Below are 27342 nucleotides of genomic sequence, written 5' to 3' on the forward strand. Positions count from 1 at the left end.
TCACGGTGGTGGCACCCAACCACACTGTGAGTTTTTGTATATTTTGCCACCAGCACTGTGGTACCAAGGAATGTCTTTAATGAAGCCTGCAAAGTTATTTCTCTTTGGAAATCGCCACCTCGAGTGGCATGTGGGCATAAAGCACTGTTGCTGCAGATTGGAGGAGTTCTCTTAAGGAGAAGCTCTCGTGTGATTCAGTTGCAAGCTGAACCATAGCCCCTTTTTCACGGAGCGCCGTGTTTTCGTGAAAGAGCAACTGACAAACTCCAGCTGTGGGCGTCTGGCGGCTCATGAGCCAAGTCTGCCACCACCTAGAAAATAAGTATCGTGAAATGTGAGCTCTTGAGCAAAAATTAGAGTTTTTGAAAACTCTTGATTCACTGCTGTGATCTTGACAGCTTCTGCCATGCCTTGACAGCCACTTCTGTTAAGGTTTGTGGTGATATTTTGGTATGAATGTGACTTTTTGATACCCTGTGATGTGGTCGACATTTGGAATACCAACCAACATTTTTCAAGTGACCGAATGTTTAAAAACCATGCATAGATAAAATACCCAGTCCAGGGGCTCCTGGGTGGCTTAGTTGGTTGAGCGTCCAACTTCGGCTCAGGTCATGATTTCGTGGTTCGTGAGTTCGAGCTCCATGTCGGGCTCAAAAGAACAAGATCCAGTCCAAGTACAAGGGACTTTGCAAAAGATTAGAGTCTAATGTAATGGAGTACAAGATTTCATTGAAGTAGTTTCAGATTCTACATTGCAGCTAATCTTTTTTAAATGTCCATTTGCTGAGTTTTGGTATAGTATCAAAGATGAGCATCACAATTTTTTGAAAAGGCTACCAAAATATTCCTCCTTTTTTTGAGGAGGAAGGCTGTATAAGGCTGTATTTTCTTCATGTACATCCCCCCATATGTACTGTGTTACATAAAAGATTGAATGCAAAAACCAGTATGAGAATCCAACTGTCTTCTATTGAGCCAGACATAAGAGATCTGAAAAAATGTAAAACAATGCCACGCTTCTCATGAATGTATTTTATTTGGAAGATATAATTAATTTTCATAACCTTATGTTACATGTAATAAGTTTGTTACTTTTAATGAATTACTAGTTACAAAATTTTTTCAGTTTTAACTTCTCATACAGTAAATATCAATAGATATAAGTTGCATGAACAAAAACTCTGGGATATTCAGTAATTTTTAGGAGTATGAAGGGAACCTCAAACCAAAAAAATTGAAAATAGTTAAATCAAGATGGAAGTAAGATTTTATTTTCAGTCTGTTTGCTTGTGTGTAAATTAAGGAATTCTGGAAGGATATGTTAGAAACTGGAAATAATGGTAACCTTTGGAGTAGGATTGAGGAAGTGTTGAGAATCAGGCAGACAGGGTACAGGATGGGAGGGAGACTTCACGCCATGTAATTTTATACATTTTACATTTGTTCCATGTGACCATACCATATATTTTAAAAAATTCTGGGCAGCTCGGTTGGTTAAGCGTCTGACTCTTGGTTCCGGCTCAGGTCATGATCTCACGGTTTCATGAGTCCGAGCCCCACGTCGGGCTCTGTGCTGACGGCGTGGAACCTGCTTGGGACTCTCTCTCTGCCCCTCCCCCACTTGCTCTGTCTCCGTCTCTCTCAAAAAAATAAACTTTTAAAAAAGAAAATTCTATTCCATGGCAGGTTGTCAGGAAGTTTTAGAAAAAAAAAAAAAAAAAAAAAAAACAAGACAGAAATAGAGGTTCCTCTCTAGAACCTTCCAGAGAGGGAACAATTTTATTTTTCTTTTCAGATCTGCAGCGGTACGAAGGTCGAACACCAGCCCTATGGGCTTCCTCCGGCTGGGATCCTGCTCCCCGGCACCAGCAGACACAGTGCAGACAGTTGGACGGAGACTCTCCACTGGGTCTTCCAGACCTTATTCACCTTCCCCTTTGGGTAAGGAGAGCAAAGCTGTTGTTTTCAACTTTTTTTGTTCGCTGTGACAAATCTGACGTGACGCTCTTTATGTCAGTCGTGACGGTGGCTCGCGACGACAGTGACTCTCAGCTGATGGGGAGCCATATCCTTCCCCCAGCTCCACCCTATACCTGGCCCCCGCCTGAGCATCTCTGTGTAAATTTGTTAGGACCGCTACTGGAAATGTAACAATAAATGAGCCTTATGGATAAAAAGTCTCTCCATTGGGCTTGGGCTGTAAACACACAACATCGGAAACCCTAGAGGAAAGTACATGAAAGGCCTACCCACTCAGCACTCCGATTTACGAGGATCAGAAGACAATAGTGTACCTTGCGTGCTGGCTCGTGTTCTCCAGAGGCCTCCCAGCTCTGGGAGGAAGATGGTAGCGGCTTGGTCACGGATCTTTCCACCTCTCGTGGAAACCGTACTCAGGGCAAGGGGAATGCTAGAACAAGCAGGGACGCAGCAGCAGCAACAAACCAAAAAGCGAACCTTAAACCACAGTTTCGGTGGAATCGAGAGAGAAAGTGCTCCAACTTCAGGATATAAGCAAGAGAGGCCAAAGCCGCTGAGAAGGCAGAGTGCGTGAGAGACCTCACCGGTGTGGTGGGGAGGGGCAGGGGATGCAGAGAGGGCCCGGGCAGCAGGTCTTAAGGCCTCGCGGTGCAGATCCCAAACTTGCCCCCCCCACCCCTGCAAGGTATATGAATGTATTTATGTATTTTTTACTTCTAAAAGAAGAGGGCCCCACCCTCAGGCAAAACTGCTGGAGTAAGAGTGAGGGCACGTGAGGAAATTTCAGGAGGAGGCGGAGTGAGAAGGATGGAAGTGGTGCCCAGGAGCCCTGATTCAAAAAAACACAAAACCATAATGATAATGTTTTTAAAAATTTATTTCTCCACCTCACCTGCAATGGTTTTGAGGCTGTTTCTTAGCTGAAAAATCTTCCCCGAACAAAATCCTGGCCCTCCTTCACCCCCTCAGCAGCGCTTGGGGGCACCTCAGGGTCTCCGGAGACAAGGTCCAAGCCTTATGCTTGCACTCAAGGAAAAGGCCCTTCCTCGGGACCTACCCGCCTTCCTCGGTCGCCTGCCCGCCTACCTACTGGGTCAGTGCCTTTTTGTTTTTAAAGACCCATGTCTCCTGTCTGCTTAAACCCCCTGGGCCTTCTCAGCGCTTCCTCCTGTTAGTTTGGGTTCTCAGAGGTGGATGCAGAGAAGGTAGCTGCAGGAACGTGCCAGAGTGACTCGGGAGATGCCTGTGATGGATCTGGGGTCGGGGGGCAGCAGGAATCTGGGGGAGCCCCCTCAGATCACCTTGCAGGTCTGACTCCTGGGAGGGGGAGAGGAAGCTAGGAGGCGTGGGCGGGGGCGTCTTGACTAGCGTGAGCTCTCGGAACCTTTTAGCCAGGCCCAAGGGGCGTCCCCAAACACTGCATTGTCCAGGTTCCCTGACCTGCTGGAATGACCTGAATTAGTGCCTCGCCCACATGCGGTCCGTCGTTGTCTGGGAGCAGCCCTGGGGAACTGGCCTTGTCAGGAGCCTCAGGGATGGGGTGGGTGCAGAGGGACAGCAGCTGGGCTGTGAGTCAGCTGTGCCCCCTGCGGCTCCACCCGCCTCAAACACGGCAAGCTCTTGGTACTTCACTGTCTTAAGTGACCTACCTGTTAACAGGCTTTAATTTGTTTACGTGGCTTCCTTTCCTGGTGATCTTGTTTCAAGGCAGAGTATAGCGTGCCCAGCACCCAGCACATGGGTCGCTCAGTAAGTGTCAGCAGAAAGAAATCTCTGCCTAATCAAATTTGGTGAACTATGATGTACTGTGCAATTTGTGCATGTGTTACCTGTTTCCGTCCTTCGTTGGTTTTGAATCATTTCTCCTTTTCCCCATTTCCCCGTTCATAGTTGGTACCATTCCTGAGCAATTTAGTCAGTGCTGCTGTGGGCATCCTCAGGGTCATGAATCCAGGAGCAGAAACTCATCAGGTAGGAAATACATTTGGTGTACTAATAATTTTAATCCTGTTGTAAGTGGACTTGTGTTACGTTTCTCTAGTCTTATCAAAAGAATAGAACTGGCATGAAATATTTTATCTGTTATCCTACTGTTTAGAATCTTGGTCTCATATGTTTTAGTGTATCATCCAGTCCACAAAGTATTTCTCTTTGGGTAGATGATTCTTTTAGGAAAGTAAGTCTTGGAAGTTAAGTAACTGAGCTAAATTTTGGTCATTGTCACAAAGATCATGAAAATCAATCTAGAAAATGAAATTTCATTGTTTTGATTACTACTATTCTAGATAAGAGCTACCTGAGATAAACAGGAAATAGGGATGTTTATTTGCTTTATTATATAATATGTATATGCCTGAAAAGATGTGTGTAAATCACACTTTTGTAAGTCAAGTTTTATTGTATGTGCATTTGAAGAGTTGGCCAATTAAAGGAATCCGGTGGTACTTAGAATATCACTCTTTTCTTAGTTCTTCATATTTTATGTTTCCCTAAAAATAAGTCTTAGGTAACGTTCTCCAAATCATAACATTTTGCTGTTAATTTTATTTACTTGTGTGTATATATGTGTACATACGTACACATGGGTATGTATACGTGCACACACACACACACATACACACGGCAGTGCCCAGTTCTGAAAGATAAAATCCCAGATTTAGGAAGAGAGTAAGCTAGGAGTGGGCAGCAGCAGCAAAAGCTCTAATTTCTTTTTGGGAAGATGATGGTTATGGGTCACCAAGGAGATTTTTAGATCCTTAGCATTATTGGTGGTAGTGTGGCTTGCAAGAAGCTCCAAAGAATTTGTAACTGACGCTCCAGGCTTACGTAGTAGACCTTGAATTGGCCACAACAAGGTTTGTGTGGGGAATTCTCTTGCTGCTGCCAACTGTTTACCGCATCAAAACCCTATTTCGGGGCACCTGGGCGGCTCAGTGGCTTGAGCATCTGACTCTTGATTTCAGCTCAGGTCATGATCTCATGGTTCGTGGGATCAAGCCCCACATCAGGCTCTATTCTGACAGCCTGGAGCCTGCTTGACATTCTCTCTCTTCTCTCTCTCTGCCCCTCCCCTGCTCATGCTCATATGTGTGTGCTCGCTCTCTCAAAGAAAACCCCAAAAAGATCCTATTGATATGGTGTGTTCTTGATATGGTGTGCCCTTAAGAGGCAAGAATCTGTGGACAAGTGTTTTCTTTGTAGAGAATATGGACTCTTTAGGTTACAAGTGAATTTCACTAATGAAACTGATAAAAAATGAATTATCCATAAAAAAATGAATTAGCTTGTTATTTTTAGACAAGTAAAATAAAATCCTAGAAAACTGTATTATCTAATTTTATATATATATCTCCCCATATCTAAAGGGTTATTCTGGGTTGCTTTGAAAAGTTTATTTTAGCTGCTACGTGAGAAAAGAGAATAATTACATTGGTATCCCCAAAGTATATATTCATATAAAGAGTAGGAATCATTTTGTTCAATATAGGTTTTTGTAGTTTTAATTAACTTTAACAATTTATGATATAGTTCTCTTTTGTGCTAGTCAGACTATACATTAATCTGAGTTATTTGCTAGCTGCTGATAAAAACAGCCAACATACCCATCATCAACTTCTATCTCCTGAGAATCCCAATGACTGTGGGCTTGTTACTGTTTTGTAAAAGATGCTTGAAAATAGTCTCTTGCCAAATAAACAGTTTTTTAAATAGCTCCTGAAAAATATGACACTTGTTAGAATTCTCACTTTAAGAATTGTCTTCTTAACCGTTAAGTTTTGCCCCACACTTTGGGTGAACATTGGCTGCGTTCTTGGCAGGTTCTCCAGTGCCACAGGCCCAGTCACCACAGTCTCTCCTGTTGGGTGCTAGATTGCAGAGCGCCCCTACCCTCACTGACATCTACCAGAACAAGCAGAAACTCAGAAAGCAGCACTCGGACCCTGTGTGCCCATCCCACGCTGGGGTTGGGTACAGCTACTCACCTCAGCCCAGTCGGCCTGGTGGCCTTGGAACCTCTCCCACCAAGCACATGGGGTCCTCTCCTCGGAGTTCAGACTGGCTCTTTAAAACTCCTTTACCAACAATCATTGGCTCTCCTACTAAGGTATGTTTGTTAAAGTCTTTTGTCAGTGTTAGGACTTTGTTAAATTAGCGTTTGTTAAATGGAGCATCGAGTGCCGGATGTTGAGCCAAGGTTCAGCAGTAGACCACAAGAGAAATTGAAATAGAGAATTCCATTCCTCTGTCTTGGCACACGTACCTGGCATGCCTCGAGAGGCCACACGGGGACGTGAAGGCAGGTGCAGACGGAGAGAGACAGGACCTGGGGCACATGCCTTTATTAGGGTTCATGGATCGAGTTCTTTGGGGTTCCTGGGCTAAATTGGTCAATTCAAACCAGAAGAATGAGATTCTGGTAAGCTCCACAGGAGTCTTATCTATGGGACACATAAGGGGAAAGCCTGGGAGAGACTTTTGACGACCAGGGCTGTCGGAGGAGTCCTATCCAGAACTTACATTTCCTTGTGACTGTGCAAACCGCTGTCTAGGTCACAAGCTTACATGAGGGGCTCAAGGTCATTTAAGGTCCTGCAGGCCATATGGCCACACAAATTGAATGCAGAGGCAGCAATACTGTGGAGTAGCCCAGCTGAACTCTTGACAGTAGGTCATGAGCTAGTGTATAGTATAGTTAAGTACAGTAGTCCTTACCCCCAGGGGATATGTTCCAAGACCGTCAGTGGACAGCTGAAACCACAGACAGTACTAAACCCTATATGTACTGTTTTTTTCTTATGTACACATACTTACGATAAAGTCAAATTTATAAATTAGGCACAATAAGAGATTAATAATAGCTAATAACAAAAGGGAACAGTTACATATGCTGCAATAAGAGTTATATGAATGTGATATTTCTCTCTCTCTCTCTCTCTCTCTCTCTCTCTCTCTCTCTCTCAGAATACCATACTGTGGTCACTACAGTGGGATGTGATGATGTGAGATGATAAAATGCCTGTGTGTTGAGATGAAGTGAGGTCAGTGATATAGGTGTTATGATGCAGTGTTAGGCTACTGCTGACCTTCTGATGATACCTCAGAAGGAGGATCATCTATTCCAGACCAAGGTTGACCGCGGGAAACGAAACCATGGATAGGGAGACTCTTGTACACTAGGGAAAAGATTCGTGGTGAAAACAGCTACAATTTAATGAACACTTGCTGGGTGCCAGGCACAGTCTTAGTTTAGGCACAGTCTAAAGCCACTTTACTTCCTGAATGCTTTATACACATGATCCTACTTAATCCCAGAGAAAGGAAATTGAGGCTACAGGGTATGAACCAACTGTCCAGGAGTGGAAGAGCCAGTGTGTGAACCTGGGTCTGACTTGTGCTTCTGAGCGCCGCACCGCGCAGCCTGACAACTCTGAATGCTGCCCGCATGGTAGTAACTTGCTTTCACATGTTTCTTCCTCAGACCACAGCTCCTTTCAAAATACCTAAAACACAAGCGTCTTCCAACCTGCTAGCCTTGGTTACTCGTCATGGGCCTTCTGAAGGGCAGTCTAAAGATGGGAGTGACCCACGGGAATGTTCTCATTGTCTCTTAGTACAAGGAAGTGAGAGGCAGAAGTCTGAGCAGCAGAACAAGGCAGTGTTTGGCAGGTAAAAGACAGCATTTCCTTCCAGCCTTTGATATGAAAACTGTAATGGTACATATATTTCTGGTATAAAGACAACCAGACCAAATTGGGTTAGTAGCTGGTTTATGCCACACGGTTAATAATATGAACTGTGTACCCTTAGAATCTCTGAAAACCTACAGGTGCTTCCTGCAACTGTGAATACAGAGCTCTCACTGAATTTCCTGAATGTTCTATCTCTGCTTTTTGTTTATTTCAGTTATTGTATTGAAGTTCATCTCTGCCTTGAATTGTTTGGTATCTATTTTTTGTCTCCTTCTTCTCTGACTTCCCGTTAACCCTTTTGTGGCTTGGCTTAAATCCCCCTTATTATTATTTAAATGTCTGGATTTTTAAAGTATACTTTCCCGTTATTAACGCCATTCTTCTTTTTAGGTCTGTCAGTACTGGGAAATTATCAGATCAACAAGTAAAGATACCTTTAGGTGGACATCAGGGCAGCACGGACAGCTTAAATACAGAACGACCAATGGATATAGGTAAGACAAATGTGGTTTCTTTTTAGGCAGGTAATTTGTGAGTGCATGCGTTGGTTTCCTATAATTGCTGCCACAGGTTACCATAAGCGTGTAGCTTACAACAACATAAATGTGTTATCGTACCTTTCTGGAGGTCAGAGGTCTCCAGTGGGTCTTACTGGGCTAAAATCTGTGTGTTGACAAGGCTGCATTTCTTCCGGAGGCTCTAGGGGAGAATGCATGTCCTTGCCTTTTCCAGCATCTAGAGACTGCCCTCAGTCCTTGCTTGGATCCCTTCCCACTGGGGACCAGTCTAGACTCTGACCTTCTGCCTCCCTATTCGACCTTTAAAGGATGCTGGTGATTACACTGGACCCACTGGATAATCCAGGATAATCCCTTTATTCTAAGGCCAGCCAATTAGCAATTTCGGTTCTATCTGCAACTTTAATTACCCTTTGCCATTTAACGTAGCCTACTTATGGTTTCCAGGCATTAGAACATGGCCATCTTTGGCTGTGTGGGAGGGCAAGAGAAAGTAATGATTTCACCTGTCTGCTTCTGTTGACTCTTCATGAACCTACTGACCCAGACTTCTTCACCCACTCCTGTCATTTCATCTTCTTTCTCAGCACAACAAGATAGGGGCTCGTTAGGTAACCGGATGATCAACAGCTAGGAGTTAGAAGGAATTCTGGCCCAAGATTGGGTTATGTTGGTAGGATAATACTGGCCAAAGTGAGCTTAAATACACATATGCTCTTGAGCATTTCTTCTACTGTGAGTAGATCCTATAAAAAACGTAGGTCACTGAGATCCCCTGGCCTTTTCATAGTTGTTTCAGGGACTGTTGTGTCCATAGACTCACCTCTAGATTACTTGGACTGCTTGTCAAAAAAATAAAAACAGAGGGCAGGTTGCAGACCATAACCCAGACTTTTTAATCACATTTTCTGGGAATGGATTCTAGGATTCTGTATTTTTAATGAGCTCCCCACATGATTATTATATACACTTCAATTTGAGAATCACTGTTGTAATCTCTTTGTTCTGGTTTTCTCTAGAATTTTTTTATTGACTCTCCCATTAGGAGAAGGAAATATTTCCAAAGAAGGAAATATCTGGATCATCAGATATCTGATTGAACATGGTTTCTAATCCAAAGAGAATGCTCCACTCTTTTCTTGCTTGCATGGTTTCTGAAGAGAAGTCCGATGTAATTCTTACCCTTGTTCCTCTATAGGTGAGGTGTTTTTTCTTTGGCTTCTTTCAAGATTTTTTGCTTTGTCTTGATTCTCTGTAGTTTGAATATGATGGGTCTAGGTGTAATTTTTTTGGTACTCATCTTGGTGTTCTCTGAGCTTCCTGGGATCTGTGGTTTGGTCTGTCATTACTACTTCATATGTTTCTTCTATTCCTTTCCCTTTTTCTTCCCCTCTGATACTCCCATCACGTATATGTTATACTTTTGTAGTTGTCCTACAGTTCTTGAATATTCTGTTTTTGTTTTTGTGTTCATTCTTCTTTGTATTTGCTTTCCAATTTTGGAAGTTCATACTGACATATCTTTAAGCTAACCGATTCTCTCCTCAGCCATGTCCATCTACTGATGAGCTCATCAAATGCATTATTCATTTCTGTTTTGATGATTTTGATGTATAATGTGTCCTTTTGATTCTTTTGTAGAGTTTCCATCTCTCTGCTTATATTATCCATCTATTCTTACATGTTGTTTGCTTTTTCCATTAGAGTCCTTAGCATATCAATCACAGTTATTTTAAACTTCTAATCTGATAATTCCAATCTGCTATTTGTGAGTCTGGTTCTGATGGTTACCCTGTCTCATCAAACTAGTTTTACCTTTTAGCTTCTCTTTTAATTTTTTTGTGTGTGATATGATATATTGGATAAAAGGAATTGAGTTAAATAGTATGAGGTTTTTCGTTTTTCTGGCTAGGAGTTAGGCTATGCTTAGTGTTTCCTGTACCTGTAGGTGTCAGGCTAAACTTTTCTCTGTTGTTTTTGAGTTTCCCTAGATACCCTTCCTTAAATAACATCCGACCCTTGGCTAACTATATATTTTCTCCTAAGAGTTTTATATCTTAGCTCTTACATTTAGATCTGTGATCTGCTCTGACCTATTTCTTGTGGACGATGTGATGTAGGAGTCCAACTTCATTCTTTTGTGTGTGGATATTCAGTGGTTCCTGCACTATTTATTGAAAACATTATTCTCTCTTCCATTGAATTGTTTTGCCAGCCTTGTAAAAAATGTATTGACTATAAATGCATTTATTTCTGGACTCTTAATTCTATTATATCAATCTATATGTCTGTTATTATGCTGGTACCATACTGCCTTGATTACTATAGCTTTATAGTAACCAAGGAAATGTGAGTCCTCCCCCTTTGTTCTTTTCCAAGATTGTTTTGGTTATCCTGGGTCCTTGAGTTTCCAATATGAATATTAGCATCACCTGCTAAGATGAAATTTTTCCCTTGATTCACATGCTTTAACATATGAAAATCAATTAAGGTAATACATAACACTCAATATGCTAGGAATAGAAGTGAGTTTACTCACCTGATCAACCCACAACTAACATCATACTTAATGGTGAAAGATTGAATGCTTTTCCCCCAAGATCAGGAACAAGACAAAGATATTTGCTGTCATCACTTCCATTTTACATCGCATCAGTGGCTTTTGCCAGGGCAACTTGGCAAAAATGACTACAACAATACAACAAACACACAAAACACCCAGCTTGGAAAGGAAGAAATAAAATGACCTCTATTCACAGATGGCGTGATCCTGTATATAGAAAATCCCAAGTAATCCACTAAAAAACTATTTGAACTAATAAATAAATTCGGTAGCATGACAGGGTATAAGATCAATATCCAAAAAATCCACTGTATTTCTTAGACACTGGCAAGAAACAATCTGAAAATGACATTAAAAAAACAATTCTATGTAAGATACCATCAGAAATAAAACACTTAGGGGGCGCCTGGGTGGCTCAGTTGGTTGAGAGTCCGACTTCAGCTCAGGTCACAATCTCACAGTTGGTGGGTTCGAGCCCCGCATCAGGCTCTGTGCTGACTGCTTGCTCAGAGCCTGGAGCCTGCTTCGGATTCTGTGTCTCCTCCTCTCTCTGCCCCTCCCCTGCTCATGCTTTGTCTCACTCTGTTTCTCAAAAATAAATACATGCAAAAAAAAATTTTTTTTTAAATACTTAGAAATAAATTTAATAAAAGGATAAAACTTTTATTCTGAAAGTTACAAAGCACTGATAAAATAAATTAAAGAAGACCTAAATATGGAAAGAAACCCATGTTTATAGATCAGAAGACTTACTATTGTTAACTCCCCAATTGATCTATAGATTGAATGAAACCCCTGTATGTGACAGGTCATTTTTCTCTTGCTGCTCCCAAAGTTGTCTCCTCGTCTTCAGTTTTTGCTGTTTTACTCTGATGTATCTGGGTGTGGATTTCTTTGACTTTATCTTACTTTGAGTCTGTTGAGCTTCTTGGATATACAGATTAATGTTTTTCTTCAAACCTGAGAAATTTTCAGCCACTATTTACTTGGATTTTTTTTTTTTTTTTTTTGTCTCTCCTCTCCTCCTGGTGCTTCCATCATGCATATAATACACATTGTGCATAGGTACCCATAATGGTGTCTCATAGCTCTTTGAGATTCTTTTCTCTTTTCTCCTGATGCTTCAGATTGCACACTCTCTGTAGGTTTATCTTCAAGCTCATGGATTTTTTTCTTCTGCCAATTCAGATCTGCTGTTGAACCCCTGTAGTGAATTTTTAATTTCACTTATTCTTTTTAACTCCTGAATTTGCATTTGAAGTTTTTCTTAATAATTTCTCTTCGTATTCCTATTCTTTATTTGAGGAGACATTAATGTCATACTTTAAATTTTTTTTCTTGGGGCATGTGTGGCTCAGTTGGTTAAGCGTCCGACTCTTGATTTTGGCTCAGGTCATGATCTCACAGTCATGAGATCAAGCCCTGCATTGGGCCCTGTGCTGGGTATGGAGCCTGCTTAAGATTCTCAATCTCTGTCATCCTCTGCCCCTCCCCAGCTTGCACATGCTCTCTCTCAAAAACATTTTTTTTTCTTGAGTATAGTTGACATACAATGTTACATTAGTTTTGGATATACAACATAGCAATTCAACATCTCTATACATTATGCTCTGGTCACCATAAGTGTAACTACCATCGGTCACCATAAATGCTATTACAATATCATTGACTCTCTTCCTTATGCTGTACCTTTTATTCCCATGATTTACTCATTCCGTAACTGGAAGCCTGTATCTCCCTTTCCCCTTCACCCATTTTGCCTTTCCCCCTACCCTTCCCCTCTGGCAACCATCAGTTTGTTCTTTGTATTTGTAGGTCCGATTCTTCCTTTTTGTTTATTCGTTTTGTTTTTCGGGTTCCACATATGAATAAGATCATTTGGTGTTGTCTTTCTCTGTCTGACTTGTTTCATTTAGGCAAAATACCCTCCAGGTACATCCATGTTGTCACAGATGGCAAGATGCCAATCCTTTTTTATGGATGCATAGCATTCCACTGTATAGATAACACACACACACACACACACACACACACCATTTTCTTTATCTAGCCATCTGTTGATGGACACTTATGTTGCTTCCATATCTTTGCTATTATAAATAATGCTACAATAAACATAGGGGTGCATATATCTTTTTGGTTTAAAAATTTTTTTTTAAATATTTATTTATTTTTGAGAGAGAGTGAGCATGGACAGGGGAGGGGCAGAGAGAGAGGGAGACAGGGAATCTGAAGCAGTTTCCGCACTGTCAGCACAAAGCCCCATGTGGGGCTCCATCCCACAAACTGTGAGGTCATGACCTGAGCCAAAGTTGGACACTCAACTAAGCCACCCAGGTGGCCCACATAAATCTTTTTGAATGAGTGTTTTCATTTTGCTTGGGAAAATACCTAGGAGTGGAATTATTGGACCATAGGGTAATTCTATTTTTAATTTTTTGAGGAATCTTCATACTGTTTTCCACAGTGGCTGCACCAGTTGACATTTCCACCAGCAGGGCGTGAGGGTGCCTTTTTCTCCACATCTTCACCAACACTTGTTATTTCTTGCGTTTTTTTTTTTATTTTAGCCATTCTGACAAGTGTAAAGTTTTCCTTTACTTTTTAAAGTATGGTTTCCTTTAGTTACTTGAAGATGTTTAAAAGTGCTCCTTTGAAGTCGGCTAATTTTGACATTTGAGCCCTCTCAAGGGCAGTTTCTGTTTATTTTTCTTCATGTGTGTGGTCACTCTTTTTTTAAAAAAATTGTTTCTTAATGTTTGTTTATTTTTGAGAGACAGAAAGAGTACGAGTGGGGGAGGGACAGAGAGAGAGAGGGAGAGGGAGACAGAACCCGAAGCAGGCTCCAGGCTCCGAGCTGTCAGCATAGAGTCCAACGTGGGGCTCAAACCCACAAACCGCAAGATCATGACCTGAGCCAAAGTCGGATGCCCAACCGGCTGAGCTTCCCAGGCGCCCTATGTGTGGTCACTCTTTACTGTTTATTTGCACATATCACATTTTTATTGTTGAAAACCAGACATTTTGTATAATAGTTCTGTAGCAGTTCTGAATTCTGACTCCTCCAGTCCCTTACCCTTTGGCTTGTTGTTTTGGGCTTAATGTGTTTAGTCTTGTCTGGACTCTTCCTGTGAAATCTGTAGGCCTGGTAGTGTGAACCCTCTGGCGTCGGTCTTCGGAGAGCAAGCTTTGGCCATGTGTACACTTGCCCTGGGATGACGGTGGCTTTGACAGGGCTCTCTTCCACTCTTTCTTTGGTCTCTCAGGCTCTCCCTCTGTTGGTACCACAGCCAACTGGTGGGCCCTGCGGCTTGCCCTCCGAGGGCTCTATTTTTGACAAATTGTGTTGGGTGTGAATTGTTCCGGTCTTGTCTGATTAAATGCTGGCCCTTTTGCAGAAGTAGTCTTTGAAGCCAGTCTTCTTTCAGCCTCGTTCTGACCACAGGAGGGCTCTTCTTAGCTGTCTCTCTCCCTGGTTCTCTCTATTAACCTTCTAGATGGTCTGTTTGGTAGCTTGTTGCTCTCATGGAGCCAGCAGCCTCCTCATTTGTTTATCACCAAAATCTTCATTGTTTTTGACAGTGCACTCAGAGAACTTTCTCGTGATCTGTTTCAAATAAAGTCCATTTCCTTGGGGAGGATTTCAGAATTCTTCGTTCCGTGTCTCCACCACCGTGGAAAATCCTGGGCACCCTTCTCTAGAGCTGGGTGTGAGGATGCTGGCCCATTTCTTTCAGAGTGACTCCCTTGCTTTGTGACCTGGGTGCTGGGTGGGCTGGAAGCCTCTGGTCTTTTTGGCTTGCCTCTCTCTACAGGCCCGAGACCTCTGCTCGACAAGTGAACTGAGGTGAGGGCAGTAAAGCTCTAGCATTTCATCTACGCGCCCCGGTTCCACCCTCGGAGTGGGGGCTGGGTGGAGACACAGGTTCTTACCGAGATGTGGTAGATATTCTTGAATAAATGTTTCATTTCCTGCATGCCCTCAGGACATTTTGCAGCCGCTTTAAGTGGTTGTTTTTTGAGAAGTAATTTCCACCAGTTACGGTCGTGTCACCGAGGAGCAGGTCTGCGATGCCCCTCACACACTGCCCCTTCTGGGAGTGATTGCTCTGTGTGCTCTCTGCCAAAAGTCAGTCACTGGTTGTTGGGACCGTTTTTGAAAATAGCTTTTTTGAAAGAGCATATTATGTCTCGTTCTCCTTCACAAATAGATTTAAATTTATAGGTTGTGTAAGTTCTACATGAATATATGTTCTGATTTCAGTCCGAGTTTGTGGATGTGAAACCAGGTTTTTCTCCTTAAACAATATTTAGGCAGAAAATGCATATTTGATTATTTTTATTCTCTTTTTCTTTTCCATCTTCCACATGAACTTTATTGTCAGCATTTGAAATTGCACATTTCTCTAATCATGAAATTTCCTTTTCTGAAATTAAAAACATAAGCCCTAAAGAAACAATAGGATCATTGGCCCTTAAAATATACCCATGATTATCTTTAAATACATGTATACCCAATAAAATAACATCATAACAATGTTACAGAAAGAGAGTATCTGTGTCGTTTTGTACATCTTGTGTGACAATAGGTGCTATTTAACTGATTCCCACTTACTGTTCCCTTACTCCCTAGAAGATTTTCATGAACTGTCTGTTCTGTTAATTAGATGCTTCAAGTTTGTCATGCTCTGTTGTGGATCACGGACACTGATGGCAATTTTTTTCTGTGTCTGGTTCAGTGTTTCTACTTTTAAATTTGTGATTTGCCTCCATCCTGTGACCTCAGAAATGTAATGTTTTCGAGATGCTTGGATGTGAAAAAGCTTTGGACGACTTCTGTTCATTCGCTTTAGTTTGGTGGAGAGGGACTTTTCTCCTCATCTTCCTTTAGCCCACGCTAAGCCCATCAGGCCCCTCCGACATTGGACCCACCTCACACCCCCCTGACAGACACACGGCTGCGGTTCCAAGGCGCGTGCTTCGACTCCACTCTCTCTCTCTTTTCAAGCTCTTACTCTGTGGAGACTCCTGTTCTTCCTTCAGCTTTACCTCACGTTTTTATCCTAAGTACTTGGTTTCCACTTTTTCAAATGACCCTCAACAGGCATGACTGCAGGTCACATACTCTGGAAGTTCACGGAAGTGACTCTGCATCCAAGGCTTTGGGGTAAAGAAGATTCACAGCTGTGAAGAGATTACTATAAAACACTATTAGTGGAGACCTACGTTGCATTTCTGATTTTAAGAGTAATAAATGCTTATTGAAAAAAAAAAAACCCTGATATAAAAGTACAGGTCTCCCTATAATCCCAGCCCCCAAAAGAAACACTATCAAAACGATGTAACATCTTGTGACCTTTTCACCGTAGCCCCCGCAGGAGCTTGTGGTGTGGTACTGGCACCTCCCATAGGAACAGCAGCAAGTTCCAGGGCTGTCCTGTTCACGGTAGGATCTCCTCCACACAGTGCCACGGCCCCCACTTGTACCCATATGGTCCTTCGAACGAGAACAACCTCAGGTGAAGCATCGTCTTATTATGATTTTGGCTAGTGTTGGGAGCACAGTGTTCTGTTGATGGCTTAATGGTGTGACTGAGCAAGTCCCTTGACCTCTCTGGACTTCAGTTTCTTTACCAATGACATGGAGATCATCATTGTCTTTACCTTAAAGGGTTGTAAGGTATGAATGGGACCTTATTTGTGGGAGGGGGAAACTTGATAAAATAAAAGTACTGTATATTTACAACATGCGATATTACAGCGATACAATCGAAGTGCGACTTCTCCATGATGAAGCAGCTATGCCTATATGGTGCTTCTTAGCTTATATTAAAGGCTTAACTTAGTACGTTTAGTACATGTTTTGAAATGGTAGATGGTTGTTTGTCTTTGCTTTGTCCTTTTAGAAACCTGAGTCTTACCTTTTTTGTACCTTGGGCCCCAGTCTTTGCACTGAATCCTGTCTGCATTGAGATAGGTCAATAGATTGGTTTTATCATCCTCCATACTCTACACGTAGGTCATGAATACCCTAAATGAAGAAAGCACTTAGATCGGACTTGAAATGAGTTCTCATTTGACATCATCTTCTATATTGGACCGTGGGTTCTCTGAGTTCTCTTACACTGAGTAAGTGACCGATCACGATGTCAGTAGATTCGTGAGCAAAGGATTGTAAACAGATAATGAGAGAGGAGGTAGAGACAACGATCTTGTTCTTCGGATTATTAGAAGTATTAAGTAATAATAAAATACAGTTTTCAGAAAGTAACGTTTTTTACCTGTTAACTAAGCCAACACTAAAAGACTGACGCCCAGCGTTGCTGAAGGTTGGCGGGATCGGTGCGCTGCCTCACAGCCACTACGTAGGAGGCCGTGAGGCGGTTGTCCCCAAGGCTGTAAAAGCGGGGGTCACATTGCTCTGTGGAAATCCCACTCCTGTTTACACCAGCACTTCGGAGTATTGATCACAAACGAGCCTTTCAGAGGAAGGAAACGCTTTGGATTTCATTATAGTGTTATTTGTGATACAAAAATCAGAAATGGTACAAATCTTCCGATAATCGTTAGCTATAAAAATTTAGTGAACTGCTCTGCACCGACCGCATGTTGCAGTAAAGACTACGGAGCAACAGGGAGAGATGTGCATGTCGCAAATTAGTTTAAAACGAGCCATGATGATGTCTATGGAATGTACGTATAAAAGAAGAACGGAGGGGAACTTGGAAAACTAAAACCCAGGGGGTCGGTGCCTTTTCTTTTAACATTTCCTTTGTTCCTTGGATGGTGGGCGCAGGCGCTCACTGCGGGCCCTGCGCCGCATGTCCTGTTCTCTTGCAGCGGGCTCCAGCGGCTCCGGAGGCTCCCTGTGCTCCGCCAGCGGCCGCGCGTGCGTGGGCTCCCCGCCAGGGCCGTGCTCGGGGTCCTCCCCTCCGGGAGCGGAGGCGGCTCCCGGCCTGAGATACATGCCTTATGGTGCTTCACCCCCCAGCCTAGAGGGGCTCATCACCTTTGAAGCCCCTGAACTGCCAGAGGAGACACTGATGGAGGTAGAGAAGAGACCCCTGTGGCGTGTCGCTGTAATGTCGAGAGCACGGAAGAAGGTTCTAGCAATGAGGAAAGGGCAGAATACACAAAAGTTCTGAAGCTTTTTTCTTCTCTTTAACTCACCTTGTCCTTTTCTCCTTGAAAAACATTGCTGATGTGTTTTTAGAGTAATGTTAACAGTGACACTCATCCAGAACAAGCATTGGTTGAGAGGAAGTGACACATGGAGGTTTTTTTTTTTTTTAATCTGAAGTTTATTTGCTAGTTATGGGATTTGTAAAGCACAGTCTTTGTCCTGAAACCGTAACTTTTTATTCTCACCGCTTGCTTTTCTTCATAAGATAAAAGCAACACACTCTGGCTTATGAAATAATAAAGCATAATGCCAGATTAGTCGCACTGAGAAATAAACCTGCCAAGCAAATGCTCACATTTGTAGACCAGCACCCTCCCTCGGTGGAGCCAGTTCCACAGGGAAAAACGCAGCCTAATCTGAAGCACGCTGAACACACGTTCAGAACGACAGAAGTTAATTTTGCGACTCCAAAGACTGTGCCAGTTCAGTTCCTCAGACTCGACTCCAGGACAGCACCCAGTGGCCTACACTGTGTCCTCAGTCCCGATTACAATGCTGACTTAGCTAGCATTTCAAATTAAAACGATCAGTTCTCCGGGCCAACAGAGAACAAATTCCCTCTCCATGCCGGACCTCCAACTAACGTTTTTATTTTGCATGAATGAGAGTTAAATATTTCACATAAAAGTTATAAAATGTTGCATGCAAAATTTAGTAGTGATTTTGTAGAAGTTTTAGTTGTGATTTTGAAAATATGTACAATCCAGTCCTAAGATTGGGAAGGCAGTTTTCAGAGTTTTTTCAGTTTCCATCAAACTAGACACAAATTGTGTTCTAATACATTTTCCAGTGTATTGGAATGTACAGTCCAATATGCTGTCAGAGAGCAGAGAGACTTTCAAAAGTTAATTGGTTTATTCTCCTTTTTTTAGGAAAATGATTCTCCCTTTTTCATCATAGAAGGAGAATGAGAAGCTTAGTCTTATTTGAGCTTTCAAAAAACATTTATAGCTAAAAGCACATCTCAAAACAACATTAATTTAGGGTGCCTAGGTTGCTCAGCCTTGGCTAAAGTCATGATCTCAGGGTTCGTGAGTTCAAGCCCTGCAATGGGTGAGCACGAGCCTTGCTTTGGGTGAGCCTCACTTCTCTCCCTTTCCTTCTCTCTCTCTCTCTCATTTTCTCTCTCTTTCTGCCCCTCATGGGATTCTCTCTCTCTCTCTCTCTCTCTCTCTCTCTCCCTCTCCCTCTCCCTCTCCCTCCCTCCCTCCCTCCCTCCCTCTCCCTCCCTCCCTCCCTCCCTCCCTCTCCCTCTCCCTCCCTCCCTCCCTCTCTGCCCCTGGTTCACTTGGGCCCTCTCAAAAAAAAAAAACACAAAAAAACAAAAACCCACATTACTTTTAGAATGCTCATTTTTTAAAGCATGCTGTTATGTCTATACTCCCCTCTTTAAGTGAACAGCTCACAGAAATTTAGGGCTTTGGTATTAGGAGTCACTGTGAACTGAAAACTCACCAGAAATTAAAATAAAACATCTCTGGAACTCTAAGTCAGTAGAATTTACTAAACTAGCAAGAAGGGTGGTTTAGTGTAAAGAATATCCTTAAAATCCTGATGCTTATTTGGTCATGTTTTTGTCTCAAGTATGTTGATTTAATTGTTTAGTTTTGGGGTTGTGCTTGTCTTTGTTTTCGTTTTTCTGGTAAAACACAGTGACCTCATTCCTTTGACACTTAATTTTGGGGCTGCTCTCATACATACACACAAACACATGCACATACCCACATTTGGTTTCACCTGTGTTTATTTTCTTACTAGTCTTCTGGAATTTAAAAATCTTCGTCTGTTTTGCTCATTCTGATATTCATAAGTATAGAAAAACATTAGCGCCGGCCATGGCTTAGATACAGGAAAGAGTACACACCTCCTCTTCACTGAAAGTTTCTAAGACAAATTGGCTTTGCCACAGCGAGAACACACAGACGCCTTACGCCACCTCAGTGTGATGCTGATGTTCACCGAGTGCGTGCTGGACCTGACAGCCGCGCGGGGAGGAGACCCGGAGCTGTGCGCGTCGGCTGTCTCATCCGCCGTCTCCTTGTACCAGATCCAGGAGAGCGTGGTCGTGGACCAGATCAGCCAACTAAGCAAAGACTGGGGGTAGGTGCTCCCCAGCCATTCACTTCCAGATCCTCCGTGCTTTCTGTAAATTCACGTCTGAGATGGAGACCTTGTCGCACGCCGAGATCACATCCCATCTCAGGGCTTCCAGGGAGCCCCGAGTTGTTCCGTTGTGCGAGATCTCACTATATGAGCCGAGACTTGAAGATTCTGTAACCCTAGCGTTGCCTTCTCTTTGTATCTTACACTGTCGAAGGTATTTGGTGAGAAAGGGATCGTACTGATTTTTCTTTGAGTAGACCTGTTGTGTTCAAAGCACACACACATCTTTTTCATGAACCTTCTTCCTTCCAGAGTTACTTGTGCATTAAAATGTATCCAGGAGAATGATACTCCTTTAGAAATGCTGTTTTAATGGTGACCTGATGAGTAGAGAGCTGACTCTGGCATGTGGGTCCCAGGATAACACTCTGCTGTCTTCTGGGCACAGGCGGGTGGAACAGCTGGTGTTGTACATGAAGGCGGCACAGCTTCTAGCCGCATCGCTGCATCTCGCCAAAGCCCAGGTCAAGTCCGGGAAACTGAGCCCATCCACGGCCGTGAAACAAGGTATGGGTGGGGCGTGACGGTCCTCGAGCTGCTCCTTTCCCCTTTGCACTGAGAGTTTGTGATGAGGAATCCCTGTGTTGGTAAATATTCGTAGGGGTGCCTGGGTGGCTCAGTCGGTTGAGCATCAGACTCATGATTTCAGCTCAGGTCATGATGTCACGGTTTATGGGATCGAGCCCCAAGTCAGGCTCTGTGCTGACAGCTCAGAGCCTGCTTGGGATTCTCCCTCCCCCTCTCCCCCCCCTTCTCTCCCCCTCTCCCTCTCTCCCTCTCTCTCTCTCTCCCCCCCTCTCTCCCCCTCTCCCTCTCTCCCCCTCTCCCTCTCTCTCTCTCCCCCTCTCTCTCTCCCCCCTCCCCCCACCCCTCCCCCTCTCTCTCTCTCTGTCAAAATAGATAGATAATAATTTTCAAAAAACATTTAAATATTCTTAACTGGGCAAAGATTCTGATCTTTCTGTTTTTTGTTTTTGCCATTTAATTCATACAGGGAACAGTTGGAAGTGAAGTGGAAGGGAACACATGAAAGAATCTGATTTCTGGTCTTTTTTGTTTTTTAATGTTTATTTTTGAGAGTGGGGGGAGGGGCAGAGAGGGGGTGGAAAACACGGAATCTGAAGCAGGCTCCAGGGTCTGCGCTGTCAGCACAGAGCCCAACATGGGGTTCAAACGCATGAACTGTGGGATCATGACCGGGGTCGAAGTTGGACACTTAATCGACCGAGCCACCCACCCCAACCCCGGTCATTTTTTTCAATGATCATTTAATGTCACTTTCCTTAAATCAGCAGGAAAGGTGCATGTCACTGTGACTTTACTTGTGGAGGAAAAATAAAATTCCCATCTCAACTTCTTTTCAGTTGTCAAGAATTTGAATGAACGATACAAATTCTGCATCACCATGTGCAAGAAACTTACGGAAGAGCTGACTCGCTTCTTCTCTGACAAACAGAGATTTATTGATGAAATCAGCAGCGTGACTGCAGAGAAACTCATCTATAATTGTGCTGTAGAAATGGTAACCCTTTCTACGGTTTAACATTATTTAAGAGTATCTTTTGAGTTGAATACCTGCTTGACCTTATCGTTTTAAAAAGAGTTTGTGCCCTTGACTGCTCCCAAGTCCCAAACACGGTGATAGCCTCTTACTAAAGGAGGACTTGGACTTCACGAGCACAGGTGACACATTAAATAACGTTGGTTACCGCATTCGGTGAAGTGTTATTGTACCTCCTAAAAATTGCTAACCTTAGGCATGATCTAATCTTCTTATACTTTGCATCTAAACGCTTTGGCTGGATCTGTTTCTGCATTTTGTACTGTCTAAGAAATTCTGGCATAATAAAACATTAGGAAAAATACCGCTCTGTTTACCAGTCCACAAAAGTCCACGTGCCCAGATTCCACTTACTGACCTTACTGAAGCATTCGACACAAAGTAAAATCTGCTTTTCCAATTACTTGGGTCTACTATTGGAAATAATTTGTTTCTATCTCATAGGGGAAAAGTTGCTCTGAAGTAGTGATGAAATTAGAGACTGTTAGTTAAGTAGTTTAGTGGGGAAAAAAATTACTGAGCAATCTTATTTTTGCCACATTAACATAATAAATCTACCTCCTCGCCCCAGAATATGTCTACTTTGAATTGTACGGTTATGTTACCCTTGGCCTTATTCTGCAGGCCATTATCAAAAGTCAAATGAAAATGACTTTGGAGTATAAACTGTTGATAAGCATAACATATATTATTTTGCTCTAAACTATTGATATGAATAATAGGCATTGTATCACTCTATACTGGTTTGAGACTTCATATGATAAATTATTTTTAAAACTTGGGGCCAAGAAAAATGTCCTCTCCTGAGGAGTTTGGCTGTTCTTCCTTTTCTGATAACAAGAGCAGTGTAACTTGAATAAGTCCCTCCTTTTGACCTGGCTGCACAGCAAACTTGGTGATATTAGCACCATGTTTAGTCATTTCCTCATCCTTTTCAGAATGGATTTTCTGTACCCATTTTATTTGTTTTATTGTAAGTGGCTTTCAAGTATTTTTTGAAAGAAACAGATCATATCGGCAAGTACACCTCAGGATACTGGGTTACTGGCAGTCCCGGCTTTTAATGACTGAAGAGAATGTTAAAGAACAAAATTCAACCAAGTAAAATTGAAGATCTAATTGGCTTTTGTGAAATGATTCATGCATCAGGCAGCATTTCATCTAGCAAGTAGAGGAGAGCTTTACTGAGCTAAATAAAACAAAGGTGTTTGAAGGGAGAAGGGGGCAGGTAAAAAAGAGGAAAGGAGTTCATTAGCAAGGAATGCGTTGTTTAGGCAGAGTTACCCTTCTAAGGGAAACCGAAGTGGGGAAGGAAGGGGTCAATCAGTAAATTTCCTGGTGCTGACCAGGAAATGCCATGTTGACTGGTTCGAGGTTACATACCTGGGGTATTGGAACTGCAGTCAGGTGAGGTATGCAGTCAGGTGAGGTGAGGTGAGGTGAGGTCCTGGCTTACTGACTTGGCCTAAGTGGTGCCATTTTGGGCCTGTCGTCTACTTTTTAACAAGGAAATCAGAATACCATTGAGAAGACTTCTCAAATAGTCATGACCTGTGCATAATACTACAGTCTCCTCTTTCTGGAAAGCCCCTGCCCACCTTTCTCATCACCTCTACTCCTTTATGACTCAGCCGACACACCACTTCCTGGAGGCTTTCCCTAATCTCCGTGTGCCACGGGGTGGTTAGATGTGCCCGGTATGTGTTCCGTCCCATCTCGGGGCTTCCTCCTGCACAACCACGAGTCTCGTGGAATTAGCAAGCCATGTTTTCAGGCCTGTGTGTCCCTCCAGACTGTGAGTTCTCCGTCGTGGTATGTGCAGTGCTTGGCACTTGTAAACACCCCCGAATGAATGGGTGACTACGCCAGAAAGTTCTTTGGCTAAAGGAAGCTATTAAATGGCTTTTACCACCATTTAATTATCTTATTATAACAAAATCTACCTTAATGAAATGTCAGGTTTCCCTAGTGTGAGAGTATATGTTTAAAATAAACTTTTTAGTGTAGCCATAGAAGAGCCAATTTAGAAGTATAAATGTTGAGTCATGAATCTCTCTGAGTACGGGATTATGTTTGAAGGCAAAGTAACTTTCATCGAGAAGCTCCTTTATACTGCTCATCTGATGAGTCTTAGTTATGAGTAAGTTTTGTATAGTTTGGTAGATTATATCATCTCGTCAAAATGCGTTAGATATCATTGAAAGCTGCATTGCCCAGATGGATGTGTATTTTCGTGGAAAAGTTGAGAATCTCCTTGCTCTTGCTGACTTGGCTTCAGGTTCAGTCTGCAGCCCTGGATGAGATGTTTCAGCAGACAGAAGATATTGTTTATCGCTATCATAAGGCAGCCCTTCTTTTGGAAGGCCTAACGAAGATCCTCCAGGACCCTGCAGATATTGAAAACGTACATAAATGTAAGTTGACTTGGAAAGTGGTGTGTTATTGATTGCAGCCGAGTTGCCTCCTACGGGTGCAGCAGGAAGAGCTTGGAGTTTGGAGTCGTACTGCCTGCGTTTGAATCTTGGCTTTCCAACTTTGGGCAAGTCATTGATTCTTACTGCGGTCTGCTGCTGCTTCTAAAAGATGAGAGAGTTGTTTGAGGAACGGAGATCATGCTTATAATGTAATGAGTGATGGCTTTTGATTTTTATACCGCATTACCGTGTTGGAAGATGTGTGTTTGTGTATGTAGAGAACTCTGTTTTTGTTAAATAATAATACATGCAACTATTTTAAGCCCTGTGGGCTTCAGCGCAGAGCCTGCTTCGGATCCTGTCTCTCCCTCCTCTCTCTGCCCCTCCCCCACTAGTGCTCTCTCTCCTCTCAAAAATTGTGGGGGAAAAAAAAAAAAAGAACTTTATGAAGATCCTACGTACCCCAGATCTGGTATAGACAACAGAGTGGAGATTTAGAGAGTGCCAGGATGATGATACCATTTGTGGAGTATAAGCCCTGGTGTTTGAGGAGGGGCTTGGGAGCATATGTGGTCACACCACATTTTGAAGAGCCTCAAGGGGACTGCAATTCTAAAATTATGTGCAGTTGTGAGCAAGCTAGCTATTAAAACCTAAATTTTCTTTATTTGACTTGCTAACCTACATTTTGCTCCTGTGCATCACTGAGCTAGACATTATATCTAAACAATTATCAGGCAGAAAGAAGAAAAAATCTTCAGAATGGTTCACTTTGGGGCAAAGATAGAACAGCGACAAGGATGTAGGTGGAAAGTGATTTTGGTTTTGTTTTTTTTGTTTGTTTTTTTTTCCATTTGTTCTGCCCTTGGTTTTGAAAACAGAAATGACTTTTGCTCTGAACTTACTTTATTTCTAGATAAAACTAGTATTGAAAGAAGATTGTCAGCACTCTGCTGTAGCACCGCGACCCTGTGAGCGGCAGCCGGTCCGGCCCCTGGACCAGTAGTGGAATTGAGGACAGAAGTTTGGGATGACAGCTCGGGTTCTGGTTCCCCATCTCCAGGAAACCGTAGTTTCTCACCTGGTGACTACCAAAGACCAAGCAGTGACTTCACAAAGGAAGAACAATCCAAAACTACATACTTGTAGGAAATCTGCCTTATCGGAGACGACACCCCTTCCCCTTTTCTTTGTAGAAGCAGCAGCAAGAGTATTCCACTTGGCTCTCAGTTCGAACCTGGTAAATAAACGTACCTTAGAAATAGAACTATCAGTGCAGTTATTCTTAAAGACGATTAAGAGGGGAACAAAATGAGTGGCTCTTTACTCGTTCATCGGAGCAGTGTGTGAAATTCCATGTATTTACTGAGGTATGAAAGTAAAAAGAAAAAAAAAATCTACATCTCATCCGGGCAGTTTGATATCTGGGGTAGGTTTGTCTAAATCTGAGCACGCATCCTTAAACAGCTCAGGAGGAAATAGCTTAAGAACCAGCTGAAAGAAGGCTCTTGGAAGAAATTGTGAAATCTTCCATCTGATCTAATATGGACACATGTTACTCTTCCACAATCTTTCATATTGCACTAATTTATTAAAACAACTGTGCATTGGATTTTGCAATTTAAAACTAACTGAGGCACAATGGACTTGTTTAAAATATTTTACTTGATTATATTCTATACACACACCCTTTCCAGAATTCACATGTAATGTCTAGTGGACTTTTAAACGGTAAAAACTTGTGTTCATGTGGACCGTTGCATTTTTTTAACCTGTTCATCCACACGTAACAGATTTCCTCAGTGGTATTTTTGAGTTGCTGGTCGTTTGCCTTTGGTTTTATTTTTTACCGTGCATGCAGAATGTGCATTGACGCCTGTGATCTCTACGTTTACTAAAGGCAAGGTTTATTTGGGCAGTATTAGAAAGAGTATCAATCGGGAGACTCTCAAGAATTTTAGCCGGGCCACAACAAAGTTGGCGACCCAAAGGCTTGTTAGTGATGTGGAGTTTTCTACATGAAGTTAGTGAAAAATGAGGTTTGTTTTCTTTTAGGAAAATGGGCAGCTCTCTCTCCAGCCTAATGTGTATTTTTCACGTTAACCAGATAGCTAGTCACCAGATAGCTAGACGTGGAGAATGCGGGCAGTTAACATCCTTCCAGAAACCGTTCCTACGTTGTGTATTGTTTGATTTCTTTTACTCACCTGCTTGAATACTTGAATAAACATTCTCCACTTTTAATCCTTATATCTTTATCCTTTTAGATAATATAATCTGAACTCTGACAAATTGCACAGAAGCTCTTTGGCATTAATCTAATTTTAGCGTACTGATAAAGACAAACAAAAACATGGTTTTTCTTTTACTTTGACGAAGTAATGTAATTTTTACCTTATTTATCTGTATGAAATTCCAGCACTTAATTTGAACATTTATTTATATGATGTTTGTATTTTTAGGTCTTTAATACAGTGTTTCTACCTCCCATTTGTAACTGCATATGCATTATTCTTGAAACTAGGTAAAACTCACTGAATTGTTGTGTAATAGCCTTTTTATTATTGCCTGTACAGATGTATATTGAGGTAAAATAAAAGTGACAAAGTGTTTCTAGGGCAAAGCTGGGTCCGTATTACGTGGCTTGTCAAGCCAGCTCCTTCCTCAGTGAGTTTGGAGGCTTGGTCACTAATATCCTTTGTCCTGCCCCAAGATTTCCGATGCTCGGTGACCGTCAGCGCGGGCTGCCAGGCATGTAGACTACGCGATGAGGACTCCTGCGCCTCCCTGCGGGGGTGACAAGCACTGGTATTAGGGACACTCTAGTTTGTATAATTCCTTCAAGCATACCGAGCAATTTCATTCACCTTCTCATAGTTATCAGCCGCGTTCTCTCAGTAGATCCTCCAAGGGGCTGGGTTCCTTCTGGCCCCTCCGCCCTGTCCTTTATTTTTTTTTTTTTCTTTAAACAGGATGAAACAGGTTCTCAGCAAGTAAGTGATGTGTCTGAAGTCAGGTAACTAGTGAGGTAGTTAAGCCATGCTTTGTGACTTCCAAGTTCATTCTTCCTCCTCTTGTATAACGAAGGTCCGTCTTGTGATAGATGCTGTGTGTGAAACCGTGAGGTCTGAACAGCAAAGAACAAACTGTAAACTCATGAATAACGGTTCTGATTCTACTTCCATTTTCAAGGCCGATTGTTTTCAGAGATCTTGCCTTGATTATAGCAATAATAAATGCTTTATGTTTCCACGAGTACTTTTTAAT

The 27342-nt window shown here is 42.5% G+C and overlaps 1 protein-coding gene across 7 annotated transcripts in view; it reads left to right on the forward strand.

The window, feature by feature from the left end:
• The window catches only part of ULK2 (unc-51 like autophagy activating kinase 2), a 93546-nt gene that overhangs the window by 57183 nt on the left and 9021 nt on the right, over nucleotides 1-27342 (forward strand). For 4 of the 7 annotated variants that reach the window (XR_003964893.1, XR_003964894.1, XR_003964895.1 and 1 more), the window contains exons 16-27: nucleotides 1799-1944; nucleotides 3874-3954; nucleotides 5802-6088; nucleotides 7463-7650; nucleotides 8064-8167; nucleotides 16124-16273; nucleotides 17595-17803; nucleotides 19847-20037; nucleotides 20489-20607; nucleotides 21465-21622; nucleotides 23940-24075; nucleotides 24992-25315. Coding sequence is in view for 3 of the 7 variants with exons in the window: in XM_030296913.1 (XP_030152773.1) it covers nucleotides 1799-1944; nucleotides 3874-3954; nucleotides 5802-6088; nucleotides 7463-7650; nucleotides 8064-8167; nucleotides 16124-16273; nucleotides 17595-17803; nucleotides 19847-20037; nucleotides 20489-20607; nucleotides 21465-21622; nucleotides 23940-24075; nucleotides 24992-25050 (1828 nt within the window). In the remaining 4 variants the exon portion in view is untranslated. Of the gene's footprint in view, nucleotides 1-1798; nucleotides 1945-3873; nucleotides 3955-5801; nucleotides 6089-7462; nucleotides 7651-8063; nucleotides 8168-16123; nucleotides 16274-17594; nucleotides 17804-19846; nucleotides 20038-20488; nucleotides 20608-21464; nucleotides 21623-23939; nucleotides 24076-24991; nucleotides 27331-27342 lie in introns of those variants that run through there. The other 3 variants (XM_030296913.1, XM_030296912.1, XM_030296914.1) reach the window with 2 other exon arrangements.

The sequence above is a fragment of the Lynx canadensis genome, chromosome E1, assembly GCF_007474595.2.
Source record: "Lynx canadensis isolate LIC74 chromosome E1, mLynCan4.pri.v2, whole genome shotgun sequence".
Classification (NCBI taxonomy): Eukaryota; Metazoa; Chordata; class Mammalia; order Carnivora; family Felidae; genus Lynx; species Lynx canadensis.